Source organism: Macaca thibetana, chromosome 10 (genome assembly GCF_024542745.1).
Source record: "Macaca thibetana thibetana isolate TM-01 chromosome 10, ASM2454274v1, whole genome shotgun sequence".
Taxonomy (NCBI): Eukaryota; Metazoa; Chordata; class Mammalia; order Primates; family Cercopithecidae; genus Macaca; species Macaca thibetana.
In genome coordinates this window covers 72,905,153-72,920,495 of record NC_065587.1, presented here as the reverse complement: position 1 = coordinate 72,920,495, position 15,343 = coordinate 72,905,153, and the positions used below count along the sequence as shown (strand labels likewise).

Here is a 15,343-nt window from a genome sequence, read left to right as displayed (position 1 = left end):
AAGGGCCAGCAGGCAGACTCAGGCCAGACCTGAAGGAGCAGGTGGACAGTGAGAGGCCTGTATTCCTGAGGGGCCTTACTGGCAGGAAGGTAAACACCCCAACAGATGTGGGGAGGGGACACCCCTTCCAGTAAAAGCAGCACCTTCCCTCTGGAGACACAGCCAGGCCAGGGCTCCCCCACCTTCTTCTCACTCAAAGGGGGTGTGACAGAAATAAACACACACACACATACACAGAGGCTGAGAAAACCAGAGAGAAGCTGAGGGGCAGGGGAGGGAGCCTCTTTTATTATCCCAAAATGCAAAGTATTGAAGGCACTTACAATAACAAGGCGGGACAGAGGGTAGGCAAGGGGGGCACAGGATCCAGCACAGAGGTAACCCAACAGCCCACCTGCTCATGGCCCGGCCTGGAGAAAAAGAAAAGCTACAGGGCCGGGTCTGAAGGCAGTCAGGGCAGCTAGCTCTAAAGAAGATAAAAATCCTTTCTACAGAGGATCAGGAAGGCAGGAGCACATGGCAGCAAGGGGCGGGCTGGAGGTCACAAGTTAGTGGCTCTTCTCGGCAGCGAGGACAGCCCTCAGGTCCCCTGCTGGAAGAGGTCTCGGTACATCTCGATGAGGCGGGCAGCCTCGCGCTGGCCAGAGAGCAGAGCACCGTGGGTAGTGGAATAGTACTTGCGGTGGGTGGCCTCACCGGAAAACAGCACCTGCATGGGCTGGGGGGCGGCGATAGGGAGGTCAGGGTGGAGGAGCAGCAGAGGCCACGAGGCCACCCCTCTCCACCAGAACCCCCCATCCCAATGACAAATTAGAGAGGCTCTGAGACACAGGTGCTGCTGCTTCCACAGGATGAAGAGCTGCCCATCCTATCTGGCCACTTTCCCCTGCTTCTTCCCTCGGCTCTGCCTGTCTTGCGGCCATTAGGAGTCCTGGCTCTGCAGTCTCAAATGCTCTTTGTGCCTCTTACTTGTGAACTTGAGGCAGGTGGTTTAACTTCCCTAAGCCTTGCTTTTCTCATCTGCCAAATGGGTTTACACCACCTACTTCGGAGGGTGGTTGTAAGGATTAAGGGAAATCATGTATCTAAAGCACTTAGAACCTGGAAGAACAAAGCACTCAATAAAGTCGGTGGTAATTTGACAAACCTTTACGGCGCCCCTGTTAGCATCCAGGGGCTGTTCTGGGCACTTGGAAGAGAAAAGGTGACCAGGCTGCTGCTTTGTGGAGCTTCCATGCTGGTGAGGAAGCCAGACATGAAACCCAGTTACTAAACAGCGTCATACGTGATGGAATGGGGTTTGCACGTGGCGCCAAAAGCCCAGAAAAGAGGCCCAGTGTCAGGGGATCCCACAAAGCTTCCCAGAGGACAGGACCTTTGAACTGGTTCTCAGAAGATGCTGAGTGAACGGACAGGCAAAGGACATTTCGGACAGAGGGAAAGGTGGGGGCAAAAATGTACGAAAGCAGGCCTTGCTCAGGGGACAGTGAGAATTTTGGCGGGGACAGTGAGAATTTTGGCCCAGCCAGGGCTCAGCCCTGAGAAAGCAGGCTGTCTAGGTGAGGTCTAGGCAAGGTACAAGTTCTTGCAAGGTCCAAGTTTGCATTTAGACTTTATCCTGGTTCCTCTCAAATTCAGTGTGCAAGGCACCAGCTGTGGATCCTGATAAAATGCAGTTTTTGTTTATTATTTTTGAGACAGTGTCTCACTCTATTGCTCCGGTTGGAGTGCAGTATCACAGCTCACTGCAGCCTTGGCCTCCTGGGCTCAAGTAATCCTCCCACCTAAGCTTCCTAAGTAGCTGGGACTACAAGCACACACCACCACATCTGGCTAATTTTTTTTTTTTTAAATTTTTTGTAGAGATGGAGGTTTTACTTTTCTGCCCAGGCTGGTCTTGAACTCCTGAGCTCAAGCCATCCTCCCACTTCAGCCTCCCATAGTGCTGGGATTATAGGCAGGAGCCTGCATCCCTGGCCAGAATGCAGAGTTTTTAATCCAGCAGGTCTGGGGTGGGCTGAGAGTCTGCATTGCTTTTTATTTATTTATTTGTGTGTGTGTGTTTGAGGTGGCAGGGGTTGTTGTTTTTTGTTTTTTTGTTTTGAGACAGGGTCTCGCTCTGACACCCAGGCTGGAGTGCAATGGCATGATCTCCGCTCACTGCAACCTCCGCCTCCCGGGTTCAAGCAATTCTCATGCCTCAGCCTCCTGAGTAGCTAGAACTACAGGTGTGCACCACCATGCGTGGCTAATTTTGTATTTTTAGTAGAGACAGGGTTTTGCCATGTTGGCCAGGCTGAGAGTCTGCATTTCTAACCAGCTCCCAGGTGAGGCTGGTACTGATCTAGCTACCCTGAGTAGTGAGGCCGTATCCCACCACCAAGGAGCCCACAGAGGCTGTTACACTGAAAGGGGTGCTGTATACTGTGTCAGGGTACAAGCTGCCTACTCCCACATCCACCCATTCTCCTCTTTCTCCTCAATAACAAAGTCCTGATTTTTAACTGGGTCCATTGCCACCCAGAATAAAAATGATACTACCCAGCCTCTCTAGCAGCTAGGTGCAGTCATGTGACTATGTTCTGGCCAATAAGCATTAAAGTCCACTGTTGCTTAGAGACACAGCTGACTCAGCTCCAAGGGTTCCCTTCTTGCCATCTGCCTTTCCTCCTCCTTCCAGCCTCAGATGCAGATGTGAGAACTGGAGCTTCTGCAGCCCTCTTGGACCACAAGATGGTCTTGAAGATGAGAGCCAGGTGCTAATGATACGGGATCCTGCTGCCTGCCTCCAGATTTCCTTTTGGTTTTCCTTGTTTAAGTCACAGGTGTGTTTGCTTTGCTTTGCTTTTTGTTACATGCACTAGTCCTAACTGATGCAAGTGAAAAGAGATTTGCTTTTTAGCAGGATGGCTGTGGCAGCAGAAAGGGCCTTTCTGAGGATCTCTCTTTCTTTAAACACCAGTCCTTTTCTCTTTCCCTCTGAGCACAGTTGGGCAGGCACAGTAGATGCTGGTTGACTGAACTCTTCTTCACCAATTATACCAAATAATTGTTTTAAATATAACTCTGTTGAGTTTTAACATTTACTGTGTGTGTCTACTTGATGCGGGAAACTCAAAATCCACTTTATGGGAGCAAAAATATATATTAAATTTTTTTTTTTTTTTTTTTTTTTTTTTTTTTTACTGTACAGCTGGCATAATTGTGGAGAACATCAGTAATCTAAACTTTATTTTCTAAAATATATTGGGAAAACATTTCCATTGAATCAGTGCTGTCCAATAGGACATGCCATGATGCTGGAAATGTTCTATCACTATATAATTTACTATGGAGCCTCTAGCCACATGTGGCTATGCGACTAGTGCAACCAAGGAACAAAAACTTTACTATATTGGCCAAGTGTGGTGGCTCATTCCTATAATCCTAGCACTTCAGGAGGTTGAGGCGGGAGGCTAGCTTGAGCCCAGGAGTTCAAGACCAGCCTAGCAGGATGATGAAACCCTGTCTCTACCCAAAAAAATACAAAAATTAGCTGGATGTGGCGGCTTGCCAGCATGCCTGTGGTCCCAGCTACTTGGGAGGCTGAGGTGGGAGGATCACTTGAGCCTGGGAGGTCAAGGCTGCAGTGAGCTGTGATTGCACCACTACACCCCAGTCTGAAGTGTAGACAGAGCAAGACCCTGTCTCAAAAAAAGAAAAAAAAATAACTTAAATTTTAATTAAATTTTAATTAATTAATCTTAAATTTAATTAAATTTTAATTAATTTAATTAAATTTTAATTAATTAATCTAAATTGAAAGTGGCTGATAGCTACCATATTGGCCAGCACAGCACAGAATAGCTCAGTTTTCATAATATCAAGAAAACACTTTAAGTTTCAATTTGATTCCATTTTTTCTTCCAGATATTAAGTGCACACTTTTCTCCTTGTGTTCTCTCTCATTACAGAAGCTACTCCACCCTCCATCCCTGCCTCACCTGAGCACCCCTTAGTGAACACTACCGTAGCCCTCCTCACCCTGGACCAGACACACATACGAAATACACCCACAACTCCCCTCCTCACCCCAAACGCCCCCGCTTACCGCTGTCTTCGAGCTCTCCGTGTACGGCAGGGGCTTGGCCAGCTTCTCCACATCCGCCCCACTGGAGCCCACCTGCGTGTATGAATAGGAGCCGCGGAAGTAGGGGTTGCTGCCCCAGGCCGAGCGCAGGATTCGCCGAGGTTTTGGAATGTTGGGGTTCCCTGATGGGGAGTCAGAAAAGCCAAGGGGAGGGAGAATAAGAAATGGCTGCATACAGAAGATGACCCCAAATGGACAATCCCCCACCCCACCTCCAGGGCTCCAGGAGGACCAGGCTGACAGGGGTAGGCACGGAGGATAGAGGAGGAAGGAGGGAGGCTGGGGCTCGAGCTGTGTACCCACTCGGCACCTCCTGTGACCCCCAGCAAAACACTCCACCTTACTTTTCCTATCTATCTGAAAAGAAGGGACAGATAATCATGTTTCCCTGCCTAATGTCGGGGGTTCTTGTGAGGCCCTCCTGGAATAGTGGGTGAAAAATGTTCAGCTGAAAGGCTCAGAGAGTAAAATACAAATCCAACTCTTAGCAACAGAGCACAATGGGCAGTGATGTTTGAGAGTTTTACCATTAGCCCTCAGAAAGAGGGAAGAGACACAGCGCCCATAATTCTGAGTGTTTCAAGTTCTAAACTGTCAGCAATTGAAGAGCCTTTGGCTGAATGTGGCACCCTGCAGTGGCACTCCCGTGGGGCACAGCATCCGAGCTTCACAGTCTGGGGAGGAGAGAGCTGCCACGGGTCCACCAGAGGAGGGCAGGTGAGGAAGAAGTGGCTTGGGGGAAGCAGGTCGTGGGGCACATGGCACACCTGTGAACTGACGCAGCATCTCTGTGCAGATCTCGGCCACTGCCTCGTCATCACACTTCTCCATGACGAGGGCCTCCTCCCCGCAGATCCAGCCGCTCAGCACATGGCCATAGCGCTCAGGCGGGTAGAGGACATCAAAGCCGCAGATCTTGCGGTACCAGAGCTCGGATGGGTAGGTGAGGGTGCGGCTCTCCGCCTCGTCCTCCCACACAAACTGTAGGCTGTTGCACTCGGGGCCCCAGAAGGGCTCCTCGAATTCCAGAAAGATCTTGTCGGTGGTGCCAATGCCCAGGCGGTGGATGGCAGCCACCTTCTCTGTGGGCAGGCCTGGCCGGAAGAAACTGGTGTACTGCCTCTTCAGCACACCCAGCGACACGGTCACAATCACGTGGTCCGCTGGGATCAGCTCACAGTCCTCGCACTCCACCACCACCGGCCACTGCTCATCCTCATCCCACCTGCGCCCCTGGGGCTCCTCTCCCCCCTGGCTACCCTCCCCAGTGTCGTGATTATGGTCGCCCTCACCCCGGGGCTCAATCTCAGGGCCTCTGGGGCGGGCTGAGGCCTGGTCCCAGTGAATGCAGCGGACAGGTTTCCCTAGCTGGATGACGTGGGCAGGGATGCCCTCCGCCAGCAGCTCCACAACCCGCATGAAGCCTGAGGGGATGATGTGGTGAGCGCCCGGGATCTCGGTCCACTCCCCGAAGGCGCTCAGGGACACCTCGTCCATGCTGTGTGAGCTGCTCTCACAGCTCTCCACCTGCGGGAAGACCCAAGGAGAAGCCAGGTGACCGCCAGGGTTGGGCAGGGGTAGGAGCAGTGCAGCCCTCCTCAGACCCAGACGCCCCCAGAATCCGTCTTCCTCAAGATACCTTCAGGTACTGCTGGATCATGGCGAGCTTCAGGCGCTTGGTGGCCTCTGGGTCATCAGGGTCATTCCTGATGCGGTTACGCACCTCCTCTCGGGTGAACACCCCCACGCTATTTTGACTTTCAGCATTGACTGGTTTATCGTGCCGGAAGAACTCCTGGGTCAAGTTATAGACCTGCCAGAGAGACCCCATGAGAGAGACTGAAAACACCTCATCACACCTCCATCTCAAACAGAAGGCTCCCAACTCAAACCCACCAGTTCCCAGGTGTCCCCTGGATGCACTGAGCCCCTGGTCTCTGTCCCTTAGGGATCTGATGTTGCACTCAATGCTGCATCAGGACTGCACCAACAGCCAAGGCCCTGGGCAGCCACCTCCTCGCCTATGGCCTGTTGGGGAGGTGAGATGGGCCCTGGAGGCTTTCTTGCCGGGCCCTCGCTTAGGACGATGTGAAACATTTGGTGCCCATACAGTCTGTGGGAAAGAAGCCACCCCTCATGGACTCTGCATGGGCCTCCATGGGCTCTACCTCCCACTGGAGGATGGGCATTTGCACACATTTACCTGTTCCAAGAGCCATACATGTACTTTCCCTGCCACCCCTGCCCAAGTGTGTCTGCTTTGCCCGCTCCCAAGAGGGCAGTCTGGAGCTGTGGCCTGGCCAGCAGAAGGGCCCCTGAAGTCTGGAGACACCTCCCTGGGCCTGTGCAGGTCCGTACAAAGTACCCCCTTTGCTTCAGGCCTCAACCATGAGAAAAGAAGCTGATGCAGTGGGGAAGACAGGAACACAAAAGCCAGGGTCTCAGGAGGCCCCAGTGTGCCAAGGAAGGAAGATGCATTTCACAGGCACATTTCAGCAAGAACTCCAGCCCACACCTCATCAACAGGTAACGATGATCAGTCGCTTGGAAAGGGGTCTGACTGCCCGCCCACCCCGGTACCTGCCTCATCTACAGCCCCCACTAAGCACCAGGCAGAACTCTCTGAAGGAAGTAAGGCACTCCAGGGGCAGTCCTGGGATCCCCAGAAGCAACATTTACTCAACATTTACTGAACTCTGCACAGGACACAGCTTGTGATGTGGGCGAAACAGTCCCTGCCCCTATCCTCACTCCAGCTGGGGAGACAGTCCACCATTGGGCTGCCGTGATAGGAAAGAACCCGGGGCTGTGAGGTCAACACAGACAACCATGGGCAGCTGGGAGACAGCCAGGGTGGAGCAGGAGGGGGAAGAAAAGCATTTCAGGCAGAGGGAACAGCAACCTCAAAGATGGAGAAGCAGTCAGGAATCCTGAAGGAGTGTGGTTTTGCTGGAGGGGGCAGGAAGGAGAAAGGATCTGAGAGCCGACTTTAGAAAGGCAGGCAGGGTCCAGGGCATAAAGGACTGAGAGTCATTCCAAGAACTCTGGACTTGATCCAAGGCCCTGGCATCGCTGGAGGGCTGAGCAAAAAGGCAGCAGGATCACATGCCCACAGCTGTCATTCCCAGGACACCAGCTAATGGAGGCTCCTTGGCCAGGCCTCTGTGGCTGAGCTGATGAATGGTTTGTTTCCCTTCCTAAAGTGAGTGTGGTCAGCACACATGTCTGGGAATGGTGTCTGCCCTGTCCCCCAGCCCTGGGGCCACAGGGTGAAGGAAGATGGCAAAGCGCAGTGATGTCCACCACCCTCTACCACCACCATCTCACTCAAGGGGAAGGCCTCCACCTGAGACACAGACATGAATTAAACTTATCTCTGGAGACTAAATTATAAAGAAGAAAGTGAGGGAAATTGTTTTGTCTTGCCTCCCTGCAATCAGGAGATGCTGAGTGGTTAGCCTTAGCTGGAGTCCTCAGCAAATTCTTCACCCAGGACCACTGCCAAGGGTCAGGGTTTCAATTTGCCTCCTCCTTCCTGGGTTTTTCCCTTGGGCAATAAGCAACATGGTAGCCAGTCCTTAGCTTATGTTAACTAGAGGCCAAAATGCCCAGCTGAGGAGTAACAAATTTAGTCCATCGACATGACTCTTTGTATCAGCCACCAACTACGACAGCCTTCACTGCACATGGGTGTGCCATATGGCACAGTCTCCTCTCCTGGATTATCTGACACCTTCCCAATGTGACCCAAGGAAAATGGGACACGTCTGTGTCAGCTAATAATACTCACCCCAATTCTCATTAAGCATTTATCATTGGATCTCATTCAATCCTCATAATACTATGAGGTAGGTACCACCATGCCCATTTTACAGAAGAGGAAAGTAAGGCTCAGAGAGGTTCAATAACCTGCTCAAGATTCCACAGCTAATAAATGGTAGAACTGGTATTTGATCAAGGCAGTCTTACTCCAGAAACTAAGCTCTAGATGATACTATTGCACAAACTCATTTATTTGCTAATAAATAAAATACATTCAAATGAGTGGCTCTTCAGAGTCATCATCTTTGGGGGGCTGCATATTTATTATGAAGCCACATTGAGGCAAAGCTTCACGTGCTTAGAGCACACCTCCTCAGAATGGCCTCTAGGATTGGTTAAAAGCCACACAAAGAAATCTTGACATCATCATCATGCCTTATCCTTTTGACTCAAAACATCACCACCTAGATGATAATCCACCATATCCACCCCATATTCACAATGCACACTCTTGACTTTCAAAAATCAAACCCACCTGCAGAATTTGATGATGATCTACTTTTAAACACATTTGAAAAAACAAACCATGGGCCCTGAAAGTCATTTTCAAAAGGCATCCATGTTTGAATCACTCACAATAACCTGGGAATCAGGCTGGGGCTGATTTCCAGCAGACCAGAGAGGTCTACTTTGAAGAATACTAGTTCTTATCTGACCCATTAACAATTCAGTCTCTTGTCACATGAGTGAGAATGCACAATACAATGGACTGCACACAACGTACCTTGTTGGTGCACACACACAAGACACCGAGTGTGCCTGTCCTCCATAGAGCAGGGACCACCCCAAAGCAAGGGTCATGTCTCCTTTCTCATGCCCAAGAGATTAGAAAATGCACAATAGGCTGGGCGCAGTGGCTCCCGCTTGTAAATCCCAGCACTTTGGGAGGCCGATCACCTGAGGTCAGGAGTTTGAGACCAGCCTGACCAACACGGAGAAACCCCGTTTCTACTAAACATACAAAATTAGCTGGGCATGGTGGTGCATGCCTGTAATCCCAGCTACTCAGAGGCTGAGGCAGGAGAACCACTTGAACCTGAGAGGCGGAGGTTGTGGTGAGCCGAGATCGTGCCATTGCACTCCAGTCTGGACAACGAGAGCAAAACGCCATCTCAAAAAAAAGAAAGAAAAGAAAGAAAGAAGGAAAAGAAACAAAGAAGGAAAGAAAGAAAGAAAAGAAAATGCACAATAGGTGTTTGCTGGCCAAATTACTGACCTGGAGTGAAGGATCATTACACCATAAATGACAAGCTATCAGATGACAGGGCCTACACATTACTTTGCTTGTTCAGTGCAGTTCACACAGCTAAAGAATACTAACAATATTAATAATTTTTTTTAAATCTGAATAAAACAACGATGTGTGCCATTCCCACTTCTATCCAACACTTTACTGAGATACTAACCCGTGCAGTAAAGCAAGAAAAAAATAAAACTGTCTACAGCTGTGCTATCCAACACAGCAGCTACTAGACACCTGTAGCAATTTAAAATTAAGAAATTAGGCCGGGTACAGTGGCTCACATCTGTAATCCCAGCACTTTGGGAGGCCAAGGGGGCAGATCATGAAGTCAGGAGTTCGAGACCAACCTGAACAACATGGTGAAACTCTGTCTCTACTAAAAATACAAAGATTAGCTGGGCGTGGTGTTGCATGCCTGTAATCCCAGCTACTCAGGAGGCTGAGGCAGGAGAATCGCTTGAACTAGAGAGGTAGAGGTTGCAGTGAGCTGAGATTGTGCCACTGCACTCCAGCCTGGGCGAGAGAGCGAGACTCCATCTCAAAAATAAACAACAACAACAACAAAATTAAATATTCAGTTCCTCGGTTTTACTTGCATCATTTCAAGTGCTCAAGAGCCAAATGTGGCTAGTGACTGCCACACTGCATAGGGCAGGTCTAAAACATCACCGTCACTGTGGAAAGTTCTATTGGATAAATACTGGTCTAAGGACCAGAAAGGAAAAAAAGACAAAATTCTCATTTTTTGTGTAGCGTTCTATACATAAATTCCAAAATATTATTAGAATATAAATTAATATAATTAACATAATAGATATATTATTAGAATTAAAAATAATTTAGCAATGTAACAAATCAATATATAAAAATCAATTATATTTCTATATATCAGAAACAATTAGAAAATAAAGTTTTTAAAAATTACTATTTATGGCCAGGTGTGGTGGCTCACACCTGTAATCCCAGCACTTTGGGAGGCCAAGGCAGGCAGATCACGAGGTCAGGAGTTCAAAACCAGTCTGGCCAACACAGTGAAACCCTGTCTCTACTAAAAATACAAAAATTAGCCAGGCGTGGCGGCGCACGCCTGTAATCCCAGCTACTTACTCGGGAGGCAGAGGCAGGAGAATTGCTTGAACCCAGAAGGCAGAGGTTGCAGTAAGCTGAGATCACACCACTGCACTCCAGCCTGGGCGACAGAGCGAAACTCCGTCCCAAAAAGAAAAAAAACTACTACTTATAAGAGTATCCAAAAACAACAACAGCAACAACCATCAACACGACCCCCACATACCTAGTAATAAATCTAACAAAAAATGTTTAAGGACTTTGTAAAGGAATATTTAATCACACATATCAATAATCTCTTGGCTAGTACTTTCCCACTCAATATCTTCATTTACCCTCACATTATCCTGGTTTTCCAAATGCAGGGCCCAGGGAGTGTGCAGAGACATGACCAGAATCACAGACCTCCCAGGTCTCCCCATGCCCTCATGCCCAGCTACTCTGCTCACACCTCACCTCGTTGTATAAATCACTGAATTCCTCAACCACGTCCTTGGGGATCCTGCGGCCGTGGTTGGTAAGGTAGCAGGCCACGCCATTCTTGGAATAGAGGCTGATGCGGCCCACGCTGCGTTCCCCATCGGTTGTCTCTTCCAGGAGGCCGCTGGCTTCTGCTAGATGATAGATAGGGTTCCCATGGGAGCCATGGATCCAGGTGGCTCCCAGCTCAAAGGTGGCGTGTCCTGAGGGTGACAACAACAGGCCCTTAGAGGCTTAGGGACTTCTCCAGAGAAGGCCAGCACGGCTTCCCCCTCCTTCCTCCAAGAGGGTCTTTCCAGCCCTACAACAGGGCAGGAAAGAGATTGAACTCCCACTGCTGGCAAACAACAAAGGTCCTCAGTGAAAAGTTCCCACCGAAAAACACCTTATAGCTAACATAACTGCCACCTTGGATGACTCTGTGATTTGTCCCAGAGTCGCCTTACTGGACCAGTTAGAAGGCTCTTCTTTTTCAGTCCCACCTTTTTCTCAGGTAATACCAGATACCAGACCCCACTTCCTCACTGGTGCCTCCTCACCTGGGAGCAGCACTGTGGGCACCTGAGGGTCCCCACCTGGGCTTTTTTCAATTCTTCAACATCCCCAGTGGCTCCAAGATCTAAAGCACTTCCCAGACAGAAAATGGTCCCCTCCAAATTCAACATGGGGCAGGAGAGAAGGCCAAACATCCCAGTTGGCAAGATTCACCCATAAAGCAATCTAAAGCACACTTCCAGGGAAAGTGAAGCCCTCTACATCCTTTGGCGCAGTACAAAAAACCCTGAGAGCCGGACTGGGGCAGGGGACATCTCCTGGATCCAAGTTGGGATGACCTGGGAACGAGGTCCACTACCCCATTCCCAGCCAAGGTACCATATACTCTGAGGCAAGTTGCCTCTGTGCCTGGGCCGCAGTTTCTTCTTCTGATGCTGCAGAAACTGTCTCCTTCTCCCATTCATCTCCATCCCTACCTAGCTCCCAGGGAAGCTGAAACGATGAAAGGAAAATAGAAATGTTGGGGGGTGTGTTTTGTTTTGTTTTTGCAGGCCTGCTTCAAGATATATGTGGTACATTTTTTGCCAAGATAGTCACAATGATTCCTCCTATCTTTGTACACACACCGCTTTTGCAACGTGACTTTGCCATTCCTCCCATGAGAAGGCGGAGTCTGTTTCCCTGCCAGACACTGTTGTGTGTGCCAGGGGAAAAGGGACAACTTTGGTTATGCCTTGCAGGAAATGCTGTAGGGGAAGACACTTAATGTGATCAAAGTTCCTACAAGAGGCCGAGGCAGGCGGATCACCTGAGGTCAGGAGTTCAAGACCAGCCTGGCCAACATGGTGAAACGCCCATCTGTACTAAAAATACAAAAATTAGCCAGGTACGGTGGCACACACCTGTAATCCCAGCTACTCAGGAGGCTGAGGCTGGAGAATCTCCTGAACCCCGGAGGCGAAGGTTGCAGTGAACCAAGATCATGCCACGGCACTCCAGCCTGGGTGACACAGCAAGACTGTCTCAAAAAAAAAAAAAAAAAAAAAAAAAAAAATCCTCTAGAGGACCAGTGTAGCCACACATTCCAGGCCATGTGTGGTCTCACTGGGTCATTTTCATGGTTCCTACCCACCCAACCCCTCGTTGGTCAGATCTTACCACACCCCCCCTGGTTGGGAAGCCCTGACCGGGGGATTTCGGGCAATTTCCCCACTCTCTGAGACCCCTGGCAAAGTCTGCCCACCCCTAAGGCAAGTCTCTTACCTGGCTGCTTTCTCCAGGGTCCTCACTGCTCTGCAACCTGGACAGATCCACTTCCCAGATAATCCCAAGACCTGCCCATCACACACATGGAGACCCAAAATCCCCTTTCACCTCTGCTAACCCAGGATCCTACTGCTGCAGGGCTAGCTCTCAGTCACGATAGACTAACTCACAATCAAAAGTTAACGACTACTAGGGCCTTGCAGAACAATTTCACTTCTGCAAGTGAAATAGAAACTGGCCCACTCAGTACCAAGAGAGCGTGGATGTCCACTCCCTCCTAAACACTGTGAACGCTACGTCAGAATATAGCCAGCATTCTCCACAAGTGAAAGTCAGGGCCCTACCATGCCCACTTCAGAGGGCTGCCACGAGGAGCAAAGGAAGCTTCTGGAAAACGCCCAGGCAGGATGCACGATGGAACATTTATCCCAGAAGCTAAAATAATGAGACTTCAGGCAGAGCCGGGAATTAGGAGACTAAAGGTGACCTGGGGAGGTGGCTTGGCTAGACTGGGTGGCACTTACCAAGTTTCACACTCTGCACACGGCCTCCGATGTGGCTGGAAGCCTCAAGCACAGTGACATCCGTGAAGCCCTGCTCGAGAAGTGCTTTGGCTGCAGCCAGGCCAGCCAAGCCGGCGCCGATCACCACCACACGAGGCTGTCCCCTTCTCCGTAGGCCACGACTGAGAGGGTCATCCGCACTGTCGCCACTAGATTCACAACTTTGCATACCGTCCGCACTCACCTTCTAGGAACCTGCAGGAGGAGGTAGCACAGCTCACTGGCTCTGCCTTCACTTCCCACCTGCCCCAAGGGACACTCAGGGCTCCCATCACACTCTGCCCTCTGTTGCGGGTGGGGGAACCTGGAGTCCTCTCCCTCCCTCTCTGAGGACCTGGACAAGAAGAGCCACCTCCAAAGGGGCAGGGAGGGAGGGAAGAATAAATAAGAGAAGGTGGCAGGAAGGGAGGAAAAAAGGAAGAAAGGGAAGGAAGGAGAATGTAAGGGAGGGATGCATTTTGGGTCCCCACCAGCAGGCAGGAGACCTAGGAGCCCATCTTAAGCCCCTGAAATTCTCAATCCCACCCCCAAACTTGTTAGGCACTGCTTCTTCCCTGACCACAGGCCCCAAAGTAGAGATGAGAGGGCGGCCAGTGAGGAGATGACCAAGAAGGCTACAGTCAGGAGAGACTGGGGCCTGGGTCTGCTGATTCCGGACCAGCTCAGCATGGCATAGCTGCTGTGGTCCACCTGGTGCCAATGCCAGGATGCTCACACAGACCCCAGGATACTTGTCTGGACCCAAAGATACTCACACAGATGCCCCAGGATACACAGACCCCAGGATACTTGCCTGGACCCCAGGATACTTGACTGGACCCCAGGATACTTGCCTGGACCCGAAGATACTTGCATGGACCCCAAGATATTCACACAAACCTCAGGATACTCACACAGACCCCAGGATACATGTACACACAACCCTGGACCCTCTGTTCTCCCTCCTTTGCCTGGCTTTTCCCTGGCACTCTCTCTTTCCCTTGCCCCTTCTCTTGTCTCTGGCTTTCTGTTGGTCTTTCACAGCCTCAATGAAGTGGCAATTTGGTGGGCAGGACATAGTCCCGCCCTCCCCCAAGAAAGTGCCACGAGGCCTGCATCCAACAAGCCTGCTATTCCGGGTAGGTTGTTTTCCCAGCCACCCAGTCCCTCAGCCACCACAAAGCAGCAAGGAGCCCAGGAAACAGTGGACCAAGAGGACCCATGGCACCAGAGGCCAGACATGAAATTGACAGTTACACTAAACCAGTTTGCTCAGAGACGCCAGATTAGGGGAGCTGATGGCTGGGAAACCAAGGGGGTCCCCAAATCTGGCCCCAGGGCTAGGAGAGGCTGTGTTTCTCTTCCTAGAATGACCCGGAGGGTTTGGAGGTATCTGGGGGCCACCCTGAGGAACAACTCAACTCAGATGCTGTCCCTGTTCCTTCCCTGATTCAAGCAATTTCGATTCCAGCTGTCTTTGCTGAGGTTTAAGTGGCAGCAGTTGCAGAATCTAATAGTATCCAGGATCTAACAGGGAACAAATGTGGGTGGAAGGTGGCTGCCGGACAGCAAACAAGGGGCACTGTCACCCGTACCTAATAAAGCTGTGCATAACTGTTCCCATGACATAGCAATCCCACTCTAAAGCATACACCCAACAGAAAGGGGGCAGATTCCACCAAAGACGCATGTTAAAGAGTGTGCACAGCAGCTACATTCATAACAGCCTGAAAATAAAAACACCCCACAAGTCTATCAGCAGGAGGACAGATACATATCCGGTGCTGTAAGTAGCATATCCATACCACGCACTACTCTTCAGCAATAAACAGAACCCAACTACTGATACTCCCAACCACACAGATGCACCTCAACCACACACTGAGCAAAAGAAGCCAGACACAAAAAGGCACAGACTATGACCTCATTCCCACGAAGCTCAGGAAGAGGCAAACCCAATCTGTGAAGCCAGAGGTCAGAAGAGAGGTTAGGAGGCAGGGAGATGACTGAAGGGGGCAGGAGGGGACTTTCTTACGTAGAGGGAATAAGTATCTTAATCTGAAGAGTGGGTACCCAGTGCACATATGAAGATTCGCTGAGTTACACATTTGAGATATGTGTAATTCACTGTATATATCTACATACACCTCACTAACAAGATAGTCATTCCTGCCTTCCAATCAATCCGTCAAAGGCTGCCACACTGACTTTCTTCTCTATGCATTTCAGGGTCTGACCACTGAGGTTTCCATCCTGCTTTGAACCGCAGCGTCCTTAACATGACTTAAGTGACATGGG

The 15,343-nt window shown here is 50.3% G+C and overlaps 1 protein-coding gene across 3 annotated transcripts in view; it reads right to left on the bottom strand.

The window, feature by feature from the left end:
- Nucleotides 1-261: 261 nt before the first annotated feature.
- The window catches only part of SMOX (spermine oxidase), a 39,531-nt gene continuing 24,449 nt past the window's right edge, over nucleotides 262-15,343 (bottom strand). The window contains exons 2-8 of one of the 3 annotated variants that reach the window (XM_050745227.1): nucleotides 13,028-13,261; nucleotides 10,719-10,945; nucleotides 5,769-5,942; nucleotides 4,897-5,656; nucleotides 4,091-4,251; nucleotides 1,148-1,237; nucleotides 262-718 (exon numbers count right to left, since the gene is read on the bottom strand). In XM_050745227.1, the coding sequence (XP_050601184.1) occupies nucleotides 581-718; nucleotides 1,148-1,237; nucleotides 4,091-4,251; nucleotides 4,897-5,656; nucleotides 5,769-5,942; nucleotides 10,719-10,945; nucleotides 13,028-13,235 (1,758 nt within the window). In that variant the 5' untranslated portion in view covers nucleotides 13,236-13,261 and the 3' untranslated portion in view covers nucleotides 262-580. Of the gene's footprint in view, nucleotides 719-988; nucleotides 1,238-4,090; nucleotides 4,252-4,896; nucleotides 5,657-5,768; nucleotides 5,943-10,718; nucleotides 10,946-13,027; nucleotides 13,262-15,343 lie in introns of those variants that run through there. The other 2 variants (XM_050745225.1, XM_050745224.1) reach the window with 2 other exon arrangements.